We start from the raw sequence: 16,400 nt of genomic DNA, 5'->3' as shown, positions 1-16,400 counted from the left end.
AAGGCAAGTTACTATGTATGGTTAAAGTGATACAGATTTAATGGCAATTTTAAATGAATAACATTAAAAAGCAATTATGTAATTGAAATACTATTAATAAAAAGACACTTTTGGCATAAAAACTGTTATTAACAGATACTGCAAAAATGCAAAGAGTATTTCACAATAAATGGAAATTCAAAGTATTAATATTGATTTCACATCTAATAATTTAGACAGCAGTAGGGAGGCATCAGCAGTGCATTAGGATGCGTACGAATCATGTCAACAAAATTTAGCAATAGATCTTCTGGTACAACCGACTTGACAACATTGCCTACTCAGTGATGTATCAGACTGTCTCTTTTTTCGTGAATGAGGCTCTAATCCTAAGTGTTTTTGTTCTGAAGGACTGTTGTCTTCGGCTTCATTTTGCTTGTTAGGAATAGTGTTCTTGAACTTTTCAAAGCTTAACGATGAATCCTTGAACGCAGGTCCGTTGTGTTGTAGGTTTAGTAATGATGATGACCTCTCAGACCCCATTGCCTTCAGCTCCTGTAACAAGTTTGGATTGAATTCCAGCATCATGGTTAAGGGTTCTGCATCTTGGTCAATGTCGGATGGCACAATTTCTGTTTTATAAAGTGGGGAAAAGGAAGAAAAATATTCATGTCAAAGAGCACTACAGAAACTATGAATGCTTGAATAGATAAAAATGAAAGCATTGCCTCTATATAACTTAGCATTAAAATAGAATCAGCAAGTATCTTTTTAATGAAATAAATTATTTATCTATTTAAGAGAGAGAAAGTGAGCATAAGAATGGGCCTGCCAGAGTCTCTAGCCACTGCAAAAGGGCTCCAGATGTATGCACCACCTTGTGCACCTGGCTTTATGTGGGTACTGGGGAATCAAACCTAGTTTGTTAGGCTTTGCAAGGAAGTGCCTTAACCCCTGAGCCCATAAAATGTCTTAATATCTACACAATTCATCTTACAGGGCAGCTCACAGTATTATAATCTTACCGAGATTCTCTTTACTCCATTTATCCCTCTAACTCACCTCTTTATTGTTTTTTGGTTCTGCTTGTACGTGCGTGCATGTATGTATATGGGCATGCGTGCATGCGTGCATGTATGTGTGTGCTGATGCAGCACCTTTTTCAAAAATATTTGTTTACTTAAGAGATTGACAGGCAGAGAGAGAGAGAAGAGAGAAAAAGAAAGAATGGACCAGATATGGTGATACATGCCTTTAATCCCAGCACTTAGAAGGCAGAAGTAAGAGAATTGCTTTGAGATCATGGCCACCCTGAGACTATGTAATGAGTCAGCCTGGGTTGGAGTGAAACCCTATCTTGTAAAACAAACAAAAAAAGAAAAGAAATAGAGAAATAATGAGCACACCAGGGCTTCTAGCCACTGCAAACTCCATATATTTGTGCCACTTTGTGCATTTGGCTTTTACATGGGTACTGGGGAATTGAACCTGGTTCCTTTGGCTTTGCTGGAAAGCTCCTTACCCACTAAGCCATCCATCTAAACTCCACCTGTGGTGTATGTGCGGTTGTGTGTGTGTGTGTGTGTGTGTGTGTGTGTGTGTGTGTGTTTGCGTGTGTGCGTAAAATAGTCTCTTACTGATTCCATAGCTCGTGGTTTTCGTAAACCACAATTCTTCCCATTTCTACTGTCTATAAACTTGAGGTTACAGACATGAGTGGCCATGCCCAACTGCTTGTGTGGCTGCTAGGGGCTTCAAATTTCAGTCCCCTTACACCCTGAAACTTGTGCAGAAATCACAGTTAACTGCTGAGCCATCTCCACAGCCCTTCATTGCTTGTATCGCAGTAGTTTTCACTTCTTTGATATCATTTTTCATTTTTCTGCAATTATGATAGTCATTGGAAACATCTATTTATTTTTACCTGAGTATTGTTGTTCACTGATGACAAACTTTTGAATTAGGATAGAAATCCTTGAAAAGGATTTTCATTATTTTTAGATGTCAATGTCCCATGGTGGCAAGTCAATGCCTCTGGATAAAGTTAAAAAAGCAGAATTCCCAACAGTTCAGATCTAAGCAGTAATGGATAACAATATCTATGACATCTATTTAATGATCTCTCTTGTCCAGAATATTTATGCCAAGTCAATACTATTTCATGTTAAAGGGAAGAAGTGGGCTAAAGGAGAACCAGTCAAAACTCACATACTTCCCCAAGAGATAAGCATCTTCCATACATGGGTACCATTGTGTTGTTGGCTCCAGTGCTGTGTGGTAGTGCATTCTACTGATTAGATGTGAAGTTTGGGACCTGGGTTGAGAACCTGATGGAACCAACTGATCTCATCATTCTTTCTACCAAATCAATTCAGCAGAAAGTTCATTGCATGTTCCCATGTCCATGACAATACCAATTAGAAAATTCAAATAAAAGGAAAACAGTTTCTGTCCCAGAAAAAAATTCAGCCACATAAACTCTTCTCTACCTAACCCATCTGCACAATTCAAGAGTTTTAGCACACAAAGAAATTGGAAACAATGAAATTTAAATTATAGTGGAAACCTGGTTCTGTTCCTACTGCTTTTCTTCATGGGCAATACAACCATCTTTCAGCTTATTAATAAGGTATTACTCTTGAAATAATGCAAAGAATCAAAAACCTATAGGTATAAGTGCAGAAGGGAACCTTGGCTGGCCACTAATGCTGCTAGGTAGGCAGAGACAAGCCCTTCACTTTGGGGGTGCTGAGGCTGAGCTGTTGCTAGGAGTCCTCTTACTCTTTCAGCTAACAACTGTCAACAGCTGGATGTTGGCAGAAGAAAAAATAATAATCCTCTTTGACTTTTTTGTCTTCCCTCCTAATGCTCCCTCTTGTTTAAGTTCTGAACTGGCAGTCACAGATGTCATTTATACCATTTTAGATACATATAAGAAGCTTTGGCTTGCCCTCAGTAAGACATCTTAAGTGAAATTCATCTTACTCATTATCACCCTCTCCTGGCTTCCACTGAAGCTTTCTCTAAGTGAGGCTTTGTTGAATAGCTGATTTCCTACACTTAAAGCCAATAAACAAATCAGCAAAACAGTTATAGTTATCTATAGGTTTTAGGTTTGGAGGTCTTCTATCTAAATTATTTTTAATGTGTTTGGAAATATTTTGTAATTCACAACACTTTTAGTTTATGGAGACTAGACTCATATAATATTCCAATCCATCTGAATTCACTTAAAACACACTTTTAAATTCCTGTGTTTGGTATTCTAATATTCATATTTGAATAGACCTCATCTATTTAAAAGAAGATCATGACATCAAAATAAAAGAGAGACTGATTGAGATGGGGAGGGGTTATGATGGAGAATGGACTTTCAAAGGGGAAAGTGGGGGGGAGGGTATTACCATGGGATATTTTTTATAATCATGGAAAATGTTAATAAAAATTGAGAAAAAAATTATCTCATTTTTAAAAGGAAAGGAGTGGGGTCATTTTGACAAAAAAAATGTGAAGTAAAATGGCTAATAATTTAATAATGTAAAAACTAGCAGTCGAGGTATGAAGGCTCATATGAATAACAAATAACTTTCAAATACTTAGTAAGTTTCTCTTAATCCCCAACACAGGTGATTCCAAGTTAAGCAGCGGATATGAAAAATTTTCTAAAATCACAAGTCTCTTCTAAGTAAATTAATCAAATATCTGTGTATGTGCTCTGTACACCATTTTCAGGAACAATTTAATGATCTAAATGTCTAGCACAGCATATTTAAATACAGAGTCGTGCACTACTTAAAGAAGGGATATGTCTACAGAAATGTCTGTTAGGTGATTTTGTCACTGAAAAAGCCTCATAGAGTGAGTGTACTTACAGAGACTTCCATGGTAAAGGTCAGCCACTTGAGTTGACATCTTGTTTCATTCAAGAGATCTGGTAGCAAGATGTACAAGGCTGCTACCTACTGGCATCACACAGCACAGTGTTTGACAATAAATTTTTAGAAGTGAAATACATTCTACCATAATAATCAGAAGTGAAAAAGAGTGACAGTATAAACTAGGAAGTCATGTATCACCTTCAAGTGTTACATACTGCCAGCACAACAGGTCCATTAATTCCAGTGTCACCACGAACACAGGAGTAAGGGCATTTTGCTGACCTTATACAGAGACATCACTAGGTGATCAATACAAATATCAGGCCATCATTATGCCTGTGGTCCATTGCTGATCTGAATGTCAGTAGATGGAACATGAGTGTATATGACTGATATTTAGAGTGCTATTACGTAGACATTTTAAAATTATATCTTTGGACAGTAAAATTAGGAAGAACTCCTCATAGTATAATGTGATATAAAAATGCAAAATGAGGGCTGGAGAGATGACTTAGTGGTTAAGTGCTTGCCTGTGAAGCCTAAGGACCCCAGTTTGAGGCTCAGTTCCCCAGGACCCATGTTAACCAAATGTACAAAGGGGCATACATGTCTGGAGTTCATTTGCAGTGGCTGGAGGCCCTCACGCGCCCTCTCTCTCTCTCTCTCTCTCTCTCTCTCTTTCTCTCTTTCTCTCTCTGCCTCTTTCACTCTTTGTCTGTCGCTCTCAAATCAATAAAAATAAACAACAACAAAAAATGCAAAAATGATATTCTTTTCATTTTCTCACTAAATTCACATGCATTTTCAAAGTTGTTAATATGTATGCTTTCAAGTTTTCTCACTGAGTTTGTATATATATATATTTATTTTTTGGTTTTTCGAGGTAGGGTCTCACTCTAGCCCAGGCTGACCTGGAATTCACTATGGAGTCTCAGGGTGGCCTCGGACTCACAGTGAGCCTCCTACCTCTGCCTCCTGAGTTCTGGGATTAAAGGAGTGCACCACCACGCCCGGCTTGCATGTATGTTTTAATATGTGTATTATTACTTATATATTCAAAAAGCAAAATAAGGCAAATACAATGCAGCCTGATTTTTCCTAGTTGGAATTATTAAATTCCTAGACTAGTATTCCATTAATTTATATAGGAATTATGAAAAACGGGCAGTAAGTAAATCAATTCTTGACAATGTATTCAAGTAAATAACATTATAAGCATACTTTGAATTCCAAAAGAGCAGTGTGTTTATTTTACACAATGACTTTGGGCGAGGGTTACTTCTATGCACACACGGATGTGGCCTGCACATCCTAGCTGTGGTCCTTCATAGATTGCACATATGACAGGAAATGTAAAACATTTCATTGCTGGTCGTTGAGCTTGACCTCTCTAAATTCAATATGACCCGTTACATTGACTAAGCCAGCTTCTGCCTCTAACTTTCCACTGCTACTTTAACCTAGCTTCCAATTTACCTTTATGTGCTTTATAACTAATACCCCATTATTTAAAAAAAAATCTAGAACAGAGCCAGGATGACAGCCTGGGTGGCAAGCTACCCTCCTCTCAGATACTCCTCAATTCATCATCCAATCACTTTGCTTCTCTTCCACCATCCTCACCCCCTCAGTTGAACTGAAACTCTCCATTCTAGGAGGTAGAAGGTCTCCAGGAGGTGGACAGCCCAGTTTTCTGATTCCTGCCTGCCCTTCAGGACCACGGGTCTCTGGGCATCTTGTGACGCAGGCAGGCTTGCTGACCAGTCCACCACCCCATTTTTGCTCCCTTCCTCTCCGTTGGAGATGCTCCATTCGCCTATCTATCCAGTTCAGTTTTCAGGGTCCTGTGTGTATTGCAGTGCAATGGTCATGCCACACTCGAAGTGAGAGCAGCAAGAGGCCCTGGGGTGATGTTGGTGGGCACCGCACCTCCCCAGCCTTGAGCATCCTAGGGAACCTCCAAAATCAAGTAACCAAGTCCAATTTTAGGCTGGGGCCATAGCGGAGTCAGACTGAGCGCCACACGGCCCCCTTTCCCATTGGCCAGTAGCCTGGGTGAGAGGATGCTCACCTGCAGATGGCTCAGACAGCAGGGGCGACTCTTCCTGGCTCAAAGCCATTCTTCCCATGGAGGTCCCGCAGATTCTGATGCCGGTGCGGACAAATTCGCGGCCGCATATCCTAACGACTTGGTCCATCCACTCTTCGGAGACCCGCGCTGCGGAAGCCAGGCTCAGCAGCAGCCAGAACCCCAGGAGCTGCAGCGAGAATGCGAGCGCCATCCTTGACCTGCTCCCGGCGTGCTTCTCTGGAAGGTTCTGCCCGTGCGGACCCCTGTCTGTGTTTCTGTGCAGGCCTCAGAGCTGCTTTCCTACTAGGCTCGGCCTGGCTTTTATGTCCACCAGGCTTGCTCAGCTCTTAGAGTTGATGGGTTTAGCTCCACCCCTAAGGATTTTCTTCCATAGTGTTTTGTTCCCCAGCTCTGGTTCACCTTACCTATCTTTTCTTCATTACGCCACCCTTTGTCCTTGGCCCCTTGCCAGATGTTTTTCTCCTTTCTGGTCCTCAAACTATTCGCTACACTGAAGTTACTCTGTATTTGCAGCCTTTAGTTTGTTACAGAGTGTGGCATGACCATTGCCATACACACGCAACTCCTGGCAACCGAAGGTTTTCCAATGTCAAGTGGTTGCCACACAGCGTTCTAACCTAAGGGAGATAATAGAGTGTCTGAAAAACTGGTCCATAAAAAGCACAATGGATGCATGGGTAAGGTACAGACCAGAGGGAAAACTGATGGGTTTTACCCTGAATTCTGGTAGAAAACACTGAAATTCCCACTAAACACACTTTAAGCTGGAGTGGAAGCATCTTAAATTCATAGCACATTTCCCCTGGTCTTTCCTTCTACTGCTCTGAGGGAGTGTGCATGTCCAAAATACTGCTAGTAGCGATCATAACAATGCCTTGAAGTGTTTCCCTGTTTTCGTCTAGTGCTTTCACAGTTTTAGGTCCTTTGCTTGTGCTTTTGGCCCACTTTGAGGTTCATTTTTGTGTGTGTGGTGCTGGGATTGAACCCAGAACTTTGTGCATGCTAAGCAAAAGTTCTGCCAGCTGAGCTATAGTTCCAGTTACTGACTTCATTTTTTTTTTTTTTTTTTCGAGGTAGGGTTTCACTCTAGCTCAGGCCAACCTGTAATTCACTATGTAGTCTCAGGGTGGCTTCGAACTCACAGCAATCCTCCTACCTCTGCCTCCCAAGTGCTGGGATTAAAGGCATGCACCGTCATGTCTGGCAATTTTTATGGTTTTTATAATTCACCTTCTTGCATATGACAAACCATCCTTATATCTCTGGGATTTATCCAACCTAGTCACCATGAATGATCTTTTTGATGTTTTGTTAGATTTGATTTACTAGTATTTTGTTGAGAATTTCTGTTCCTGTGTTTATGAGAGATATTAGTATATGGGTAGGGTACAGACCAGAGGGAAAACTGATTGGTTTTACCCTGAATTGTGGTAGAAAACACTGAAATTCCCACTAAATAAACTTTAGGCTGGAGTGGAAGCATCTTAAATTCATAGCACATTTCCCTTGGTCTTTCCTTCTACTGCTCTGAGGGAGTGTGCATGTCCAAAATACTGCTAGTAGCGATCATAACAATGCCTTGAAGTGTTTCCCTCTGTTCTTGTCTAGTGCTTTCAGTTTTAGGTCCTTTGCTTGTGCTTTTGGCCCACTTTGAGGTTCATTTTTGTGTGTGTGGCTTGTGTGAAAGACTTGTTATGCCCATGTCCTGAGAATTTGTACAGAGTTGCTTTACCTAGAAATGGACAGGTGTGAGCAGGGGGATATGGCAGAGAAATGAAAACTTTGCTTTTTCATTTATTTATTTGAGAGTGACAGACAGAGAAAGAGGCAGTTAGAGAGAGAGAATGGGCACGCCAGGGCCTCCAGCCACTGCAAACGAACTCCGGACACATGTGCCCCCTTGTGCATCTGGCTAACGTGGGTCCTGGGGAATCGAGCCTCAAACCTGGGTCCCTAGGCTTCACAGGAAAGTGCTTAACCACTAAGCCATCTCTCCAGCCCAGAAATGAAAACTTTGAGCTGAAACTTCTGCCAATTCAGCTGCAATTATATGAGGGATTACAACCTTTGAGACTGGGTCAACTGACCTGCATTGGAGCAACATAAAGAATGTAGACTTTTGAAGGGGCCTAAGAGCTCAAAGAGTGTCCTGTTCTTCAAAGTCTGCTTTAATCCCCCTAGATTAACAAATTGACACCCCATCTGATATTGTGGAGTATAAGAAATGCAGGAAAGAGAGGATCATTGAATTTGCAACATGGTCTTGTGTTTTGGAAATGACCATGGATAGTGTGAAGCAGGTTTGCTGGATGCCTACATGGAGACCCAATGGAGCCATGAGGATGGACCTTGGTTTGCAGTGGACACCCAGTGGAGATGCCAGAACCACAAGATGGGTGCCAAGGAGAGCTACCAGCCCTGGATGAAGTTTTCCAGGACCGTGAGTACCTGGCTGAAGGCATGCTCCAGAGACTTGTTGCTGGTTAGAATTATCAGACTTGGAGATTTGTCATTGACTAGAGTTGATGGACTGGGAAGTACTGAGTTTGATGTTTGTCCTGTTTAAATCTTGTAGTGGTTGAATATTTCTTTGCTATGCCCAATGCCATCTTTTGCAGTGTGAATGTTTATTCTGTGCCATTGTGGTGTTTGGGGGGAATTTTTTGGTATTATAGCTCAGTTAAAAGACATTGGATTACGGGGATGTTTGAACATCATTGGAATTGGTAAAAAAAAAATATATATATATATGGGACTTTTAAAGTTGGGTGACTGCACTGCATTTTACATCATGTATGGTTATCAGTTTTGGGGGGCAGGGGCGGAATGTGGTGGTTTGATTCAGGTGCCCCCATAAACTTAGGCATTCTGAATATTAGGTTCTCAGCTGATGGCAATCTTGGAATTAATGCCTCCTGGAGGGAGTGCATTGTGGGGGACAGACTTGCAGGTGTTATATCGTTTTCCCTTGCCAGTATTTGGCACACTCTTCCTGCTACTGTTGTCTACCTTATCAGTTGGCCAGGCGGCACTGTCCACCCTCTGCTCATGCTGTCGTTTTCCCCTGCCATTACGGAGCTTCCCCCTTAAGTCTGTAAGCCAAAATAAACCCTTTTCTTTCCCCCACAAGCTGCTCTTAGTTGGGTGATTTCTGCTAGCAATGTGAACCTGACTGCAACAATTTGTATTCAGCAACATGGATTTTTTTCCTTTCTTTTGTTCTTTTTCTATAAGATTGATTTACTAAATATGACACAGATGGACTTCCCAGGTTTTTTTTTTTTTACCTCATTTCTATTGAAGCAACAATAACACTTTGTAACAAACACATACATGATTAAGAAGATAAAACCAAAAAAACCAGGCATGGTGGCACACGCCTTTAATCCCAGCACTCGGGAGGCAGAGATAGGAGGATTGCCGTGAGTTCAAGGCCACCCTGAGACTCCATAGTGAATTCCAGGTCAACCTGGGCTAGAGTGAGACCCTACCTCAAAAAAAAAAAAAAAAGAAGAAGAAGAAGAAGAAGATAAAACCAGACAAAACGCATCAGTCAGAGATACCTCAGCCTTGATGTTTAACCATACACTAGCTATATTATAGACCTAAAATCCTACAGGTCAAAACAAAAGGGCTGGAGAGATGGCTTAGCAGTTAAACGCTTGCCTGTGAAGCCTAAGTGCCCCAGTTCAAGGCTCGATTCCCCAGGACCCAAGTCAGCCAGATGCACAAGGGGGCACATGCGTCTGGAGTTCCTTTGCAGTGGCTGGAAGCCCTGGTGCGCCCATTCTCTCTTTCTCTCTCTGTCTGTAGCTTTCAAATAAATAAATTAAAAATTAAAATAAATAAAATAAAAGGTCTGGAAATTCATCTAGTAGTACTAATTCTACCTAGAGATGATCTTGGTTAAAATCCCTATAATATGGAAAATAGCTCTTGAAATTTCTTTCTGTATAGTTCTTCACTTTTGTGGCAAAACAGAATTTTGGGTACATGGCCAGACTATTGACATATTTCAATACCATTTATATAATTTTGTTTTAAGAAAACTCAGAACATTTGTCAATTAAACATATGTCAGGAGTTTTTAGCATATGAAAATACAAGTTGCTGAAAAATAAGCTGGCAACAGGAATACTCCAAGTTCTCAAGCAATTCTTATTCCCACATAGTTCTGAGCCATCTCCTTTTTCTTTTTTTTTTTTTTTTGATATTGAACACATTAGTTATATTTGTTGCTTGATTAAAATGAATAACAATAAATTACAACTACATAAAATATTATATATTTGTATATGTAGCAGACAGCTTCAGGTTCACTGAGATGAACTTCCAGACCAGGCAGTTATGGGAGGATGGGACTTATTGAAGCTTATAGATCCAGGGGAAGTTCCATAATGGCAGAAGAAGCTGGCCTGCCTTCACAGGTCCAAACACAGTGAGAGAAGCACAAGCCATTTTTAAAAAATGAACACAGAGGGCTGGAGACATGACTTAGCAGTTAAAGTGTTTGCTTGCAAAGCCAAAGGAACCAGGTTCGATTTCCCAGACACATGTGCCACTTTGTGCATCTGGCTTTACATAGGGCCTAGGGAATCAAACCTGAGAGCCATAAGGCTTTATAAGCAAGTACATTTAATTGCCAATTTATTTTCCCAGCCCTCAAATACATTTTTAAATATTTTATTTATATTTATTTATTTATGAGAGAGAGAAAGAAAGAGATTGTGTGCACCAAGGCCTCCAGCTGCTGCAAACGAACTCCAGTTGCATGTGCCACTTTTTTGCATCTGACTTACATGGTGTTGCAGTCAGGTTCGCATTGCTGCCAGAAATCACCCAACCAAGAGCAGCTTGCGGGGGAAAAAAGGTTTATTTGGGCTTACATACTCAAGGGGAAGCTCTATAAGGGCAGGGAAAATGACGGCATGAGCAGAGGGTGGACATCACCTCCTGGCCAACACCAGGTGGGCAACAGGAACAGGAGAGTGTGCCAAGCACTGGCAAGGGGACACTGGCTATAATACCCATAAACCCTCCCCCAAGAATACACTGCCTCCAGGAGGTATTAATTCCCAAATCTCCATCAGCTGGGAACCCAGCATTCAGAGCACCTAAGTTTATGGGGGACACCTAAATCAAACCACCACACGTGGGTTCTGAGGAATTGAACCTGAATCCTTAGGCTCTGCAGGCAAGCACTTTAACCAGTAAGCCAGTTCTGTAGTCCTCAAATAGATTTTTAATAAAAGCATTAAGTTGAGCATACAATCATCAGTTTCTTGTGAGAGGATTAGGCATGGTTTAGTAGTACATGCATTAGTATCTCTAAAAATTGAAGTACTTATTTTAATGCATGTCCTAAATTATTTACCACAGATTATTTGTAGCACTTAAAATCTAGACATATAATAAGTGAGTAAATATTTTTTAAAAATAAATAGATTTTTTTAAGGAGCTGGAGAGATAGCTTAGCAGTTAAGGTGCTTGCCTGCAAAACCTAAGAACCCAGGTTTCATTTCCCAAAGTACCTACACAAAGCTAGATACATCAGGTGACACATGCATCTGGAGTTCATTTGCAGTGCCTGAATGCCTCTCTTTCTCTCTCATAAGTAAATAAAATATTAAAAAATAAAAAAATAACAAAGTGAATACACATTCTGAGGCTAGGATCCATGCCTCTAAGACGTTTGTGAAGAAGGATATGGCAGAGAAAGGTCTAATTGCTGTTTCTGTGTCTAGGTGCATCTTTGTCATGTATGTTTTATAGGTTCCTTGGGCACTGCCCAGGTTCTGTTCGGTGGAAATCTCCATTTCACAGAGCTCAGTTCCCACAGTCCCTTTTCTCATGACTATCTTCCTAAATGACCTTCTGACTTCCATTGCAGCCTGTCAGGATTAGCCAATAGTTGTAAAGGAACTGATTTTTTGTTGTTGTTATTGCTTTTGTTTTTTAAATTTAATATAATTACACACACACACACACACACACACACACACACACATATATATAATAGATTATACTCTTTTTGCCCCCTCACCTCTATTCCAATATCTTTAGAGCTCTCCTCAGTGGGGTTATAGTATTCCCTGTGGGGTTATGAAGGCCAAAGTTGGTACTTGTGAAATAGCTGAGGGAGTATGCCTCAGGGTATGGAACTGACTTTTTTTTAAGATGTGATACTTTGCTATTGTGAATTTCACCACTAATCTCTTTCCCTTGCTTTGAATTTTCTACCAGGTTTTCCCCATGTCCTCTCCTTTCCTCTGTCAACACCAAGACAGCCACTACCTGTTCCAACTGGTGATCACTGTTTACCTGCATCTTTTTGCTTCTGCATTGATTTAGGCAACAAGAAGTGATTAAGACATTTATTTTCAGGCTTTCTGAGTTAAAACTCAGTTCTGACTCTGGAGGCCACAGGTTGCAGTAAAGCCTCTTGCCAAGTATGGTTCCCCATCCATTACCTGCTGCCTTATTAAGAATAAAAACTTGGGCTGGAGAGATGGGTTAGTGGTTAAGCCTGAAAAGCTAAAGGACTCAGGTTCAATTCCCTAGGACCCACCCAGGTGAGCCAGATGCATAAGATGGCTCATGTATCTGGAGTTCGTTTGCAGTGGCTGGAGGCCCTGGAGCACCCATTCTCTTTTTCCTCTCCTCAGTCTTTTTCTCTCTGTCTCAAATGAATAGATAAAAATAAAATATTTGGGGGGGAAAAACTAGTGGAGGGAAATTGTGACTTTCAAAACTTTTCTTGCCACAAGAAATTTCTCGGTTAAGAGATTAGAGGACTGCACAATAAATTAACAAAGGAGGCAAAGAAGGTGTTTCCATTTGTAGAATTCTTATTTTTGAAATTCCACTCAGTCATCATCTATCATTCCAGTCTACTTTAATTCTGAATTTGTTGTTGTTGTTGTTTTTCGAGGTAGGGTCTCACTCTAGTCCAGGCTGACCTGGAATTCACTCTGTAGTCTCAGGCTGGCCTCCAACTCCCAGTGATTCTCCTACCTCTGCCTCCAGAATTCTGAGATTAAAGGCTTGTGCCACCAATGCCAGCTCTGAATTTGCCCATTAGCCAATATGTACTTAAAAACCCATTATCTGCATTGATTTTGAAAACCACAGACTTTGCTTTCTGGCTTCCTTCTTATTTTCACAGAGATATTCACAAGATCTTCACAGAGAATGGGCTTGCTTAGCTTCAGATTTAAAAATACGGTGATTGAGAATGCTATGTGGTGGCATGAAATCTTTTGGATGAGAGTGTATAGAGGGATGGCTACATACTTTCACAAGTGGTATATACTTTTGTGTCTAAGATATTACATAGACAGATCTAATTTTCTATTTAACCACTTTACTTCACACCAGAACATTCCCATGTATGAACATGCATCTTTGCTTCATTTCTTTACTTAAGTGCTTCCATGACTATTCAAGCTTCTAGCATCATGTGCATAAACATTTTCCTGTTGCTTGTCTTTGAAGTATTTTCAATATTGCAAACAACTTATATCTTCTTTTAGGGATTGAATATATAGTTAATGAACTTAAATATTCTTTGAGTGAACATATGTTAATTTATGATGTACTTTGCATGATGCCTTGTCCATGATAAGCACTAAGTAAACATTTCTTGAATCAATATAAGAGGAGATTAAGTGATACATAATATACATTCCTCACCATCACTTATAATTTTGACTCAAATAATAGTATATGTGCCTAGATGAAAGTTCAGAAAGATTCACCTTAGCTACATCCAGTGTTCACAGTAACCATTGTACAGACTCTGAAGAGATTTTTTTTAAAGTAATAAAGCATCAGTATGCCTTTTTTATGGTTTATGGTTTTAATGTTAGACTTGGCACTGCCCTCTAGTATGATTCCCAGTTTTTGACCATGTAATTCAGCTATTGTCACAAAATACTCTGGAAAAATTACACTCTTAGCTATCCCTGACCTGTCACAGAACCCATATATCACACCTGGTTTAGAGAAATTCAATCAATAGTAACTAACTACTACTATAAAAAGATAAGAAACTCCTTTAAATAGGTTCCAGATAAACTATAACTCCTCCAACAGATTACATAATTTCCTCAAACCCTTCTCCAATACCACCAAATGAGATGAGCTATATTCCTGATTCCTTAGGGGTCTCCACTGTATTGAGAACCACTGATACAGCACCACTGGCTGCTAGGCAGCCAAAGACCATTTGCTGCCAACCATATATCCAATAACCATATACCCAAAGTCTCAATTGCACACCTCTTAACTGATAACCAAAGTGGTATAGACACTCACATAACTTTTGGCTGAATTCATTAACTGCTCAAGGGCAGATGTATTATTTTCAGAGAATTACTCACTGTGTGTGGACCAACAGCACTGGGCAAGGACAACAGCACCTCAATTAAGTAAAGCATATTTCATACCAGGAATCCGGTAAACCACAGCTGTCTTCTCTTGTCTGTGTCCTACTATTGCAGTCTGGTTTGCACAGCTGGCAGAAATCACCCGACCAAGAGCAGCTTTTGGGATAAGTGGTTTTATTTTGGCTTACAGACTTGATGGGAAGCTCCACGATGGCAGGGGAAAACGACAGCATGAGCAGAGGGTGGACATCATTCCCTAGCCAACATCAGGTGGACAATAGGAACAGGAGAATGTGCCCAATACTGGCAAGGGAAAACTGGCTATAACACCCATAAGCCCGCCCCAACAGTATACCACCTCCAGGAGGCTTTAATTTCTAATTGCCATCAGCAGGGGAACCTAGCATCCAGAACACCTAAGTTTATGGGAGACACCTGAATCAAACCACCACACCTACCAGAAGAATCCACAAGCTCTCCACAAGTTTGTAAACCCAAGTAATAGTTACTCTAATCAGTGTCACCCTTTCTTTCCCTGTTTCAATACCTACTTCAGTTCCTAATGAGGCAGTTCTACTTGTCTCTGCAATCATCAGTCCTTACCAAAATTTGAGTGATACCAAGTCATCAAAAGACCAGCTTGGATATAGGGCATGAAATTAATGCCCAATGTTGTATGTTGCCTTGATACTGGGTAAAACTGGAAGGGCCTCAAATGGCCTGACAGCAATATAGAGTTTCAGCCAAACAAGAGAACTGCTTACTCCAGAATGGTGAATCTCAATTCTCTGTCATCCCATTGATCTATTCAAATAAGATAATTGTATATTGTCATGGCACCCAGGGTGCACTTCTCTCTCTTGACACTACAAAACCTGTCTCACACAGTCTGTGTTATTCAGTCTTTTCACATATATCATCCATGTGTGAGCATGATTGGCATGCAAATACATGTTCCAACACTATGGATTTATATGCCTCAAAAGTTGCTATCCCTTAACCTGGCCTATGTCAGTGGACATGTTTGTACATCTGCATAAACCTAAGTAGGAATGACTCCTTTTATAACAAAATTATTAGATGATTAAAACAGCCAACCACTATCACATACCTATCTCCTGCTCTTCTGTCTTCCTAAACCATGCAAGAGTCTCAGTTCAGACTGCAGACCATGGTTTCCAGAAACTTTTCTCTATCCCTTTCCAGGGAAGAAACTAATGTAGGGCCATAAAAGCAGGCATAAAGAGTTATAGTCCATGGGGCTGGACAGATGGCTTAGTAGTTAAGGTGCTTGTCTGAAAAGCCTAACAACTTGGGTTTGATTCCCCAGTACCCACACAAAACCAGATGCACAAAGTGACACATGCATCTAAAGTTTGTTGGCAGTGGTGTGTCCATATTCTTCCTCCTCCTCTCTCCTTTCAAATAAATAAATAAAATGTTTTAGGGCTGGAGAGATGGCTCAGAATTAAAGTAATTGACTACAAAGCCTAATAATCCAAGTTTGATTCCCAAGTGCCCACGTAAAACTGGATATGCAAAGTGTTGCATGGATCTGGAGTTCCTTTGCAATGGCTGGTGGCCCTGATATGCCCATTTTCTCTCTCTACCTCTCTCTCCTTGAAAATAAATAAAGAAAATTTAAAAAGAACTATAGTCTGGCTCCACTTCTGTCCAAGCTTGCAGCTTCCTGGTCTGCCAAGAGGTAAGGTTTTCCACCACATGCTCCCACCACCATGGAAGACACCATTTCTTCCCTACCCTGATGGACTTTGTGCTCTCAAAGTATGAGTCAAGATAATCTTCCTCCCTTAAGTTGCTTCCTGTCAGGCACTTGGTCACAGAAACAAGAAATGTAACGAACCCAGGTATGTAAACAATGGATTTGTCATAGATTGCCTTCATTGTAAGAAATACATTAATTTGTTGAGAATTTTTCATTTGTTTAATTAATGGAATCTTAAAATACCATTTGCTTTTATTGATTCATGTCCTTCTCCCTTTCCTCCTCTCACTTTTCCCCCCAATTCCCTCCTAGGTATATTTATCTTGCTTCTTCTTTTT

General features: G+C 40.5%; 1 protein-coding gene across 4 annotated transcripts in view; it reads right to left on the bottom strand.

Annotated features, from left to right (window-relative positions):
* Positions 1-230: 230 nt before the first annotated feature.
* LOC101600997 (plasminogen receptor (KT)) overlaps positions 231-16,400 on the bottom strand; it is an 88,650-nt gene continuing 72,480 nt past the window's right edge. For 3 of the 4 annotated variants that reach the window (XM_045134576.1, XM_045134585.1, XM_045134593.1), the window contains exon 6: positions 231-611. In XM_045134576.1, coding sequence (XP_044990511.1) covers positions 265-611 — 347 coding nt within the window. In that variant the 3' untranslated portion in view covers positions 231-264. Of the gene's footprint in view, positions 612-5,928; positions 6,140-16,400 lie in introns of those variants that run through there. The other variant, XM_004653176.2, reaches the window with a different exon arrangement.

Source organism: Jaculus jaculus, chromosome 1, assembly GCF_020740685.1.
Source record: "Jaculus jaculus isolate mJacJac1 chromosome 1, mJacJac1.mat.Y.cur, whole genome shotgun sequence".
In the NCBI taxonomy this organism is placed as follows: domain Eukaryota; kingdom Metazoa; phylum Chordata; class Mammalia; order Rodentia; family Dipodidae; genus Jaculus; species Jaculus jaculus.
This window is presented reverse-complemented; position numbering and strand designations above follow the sequence as displayed.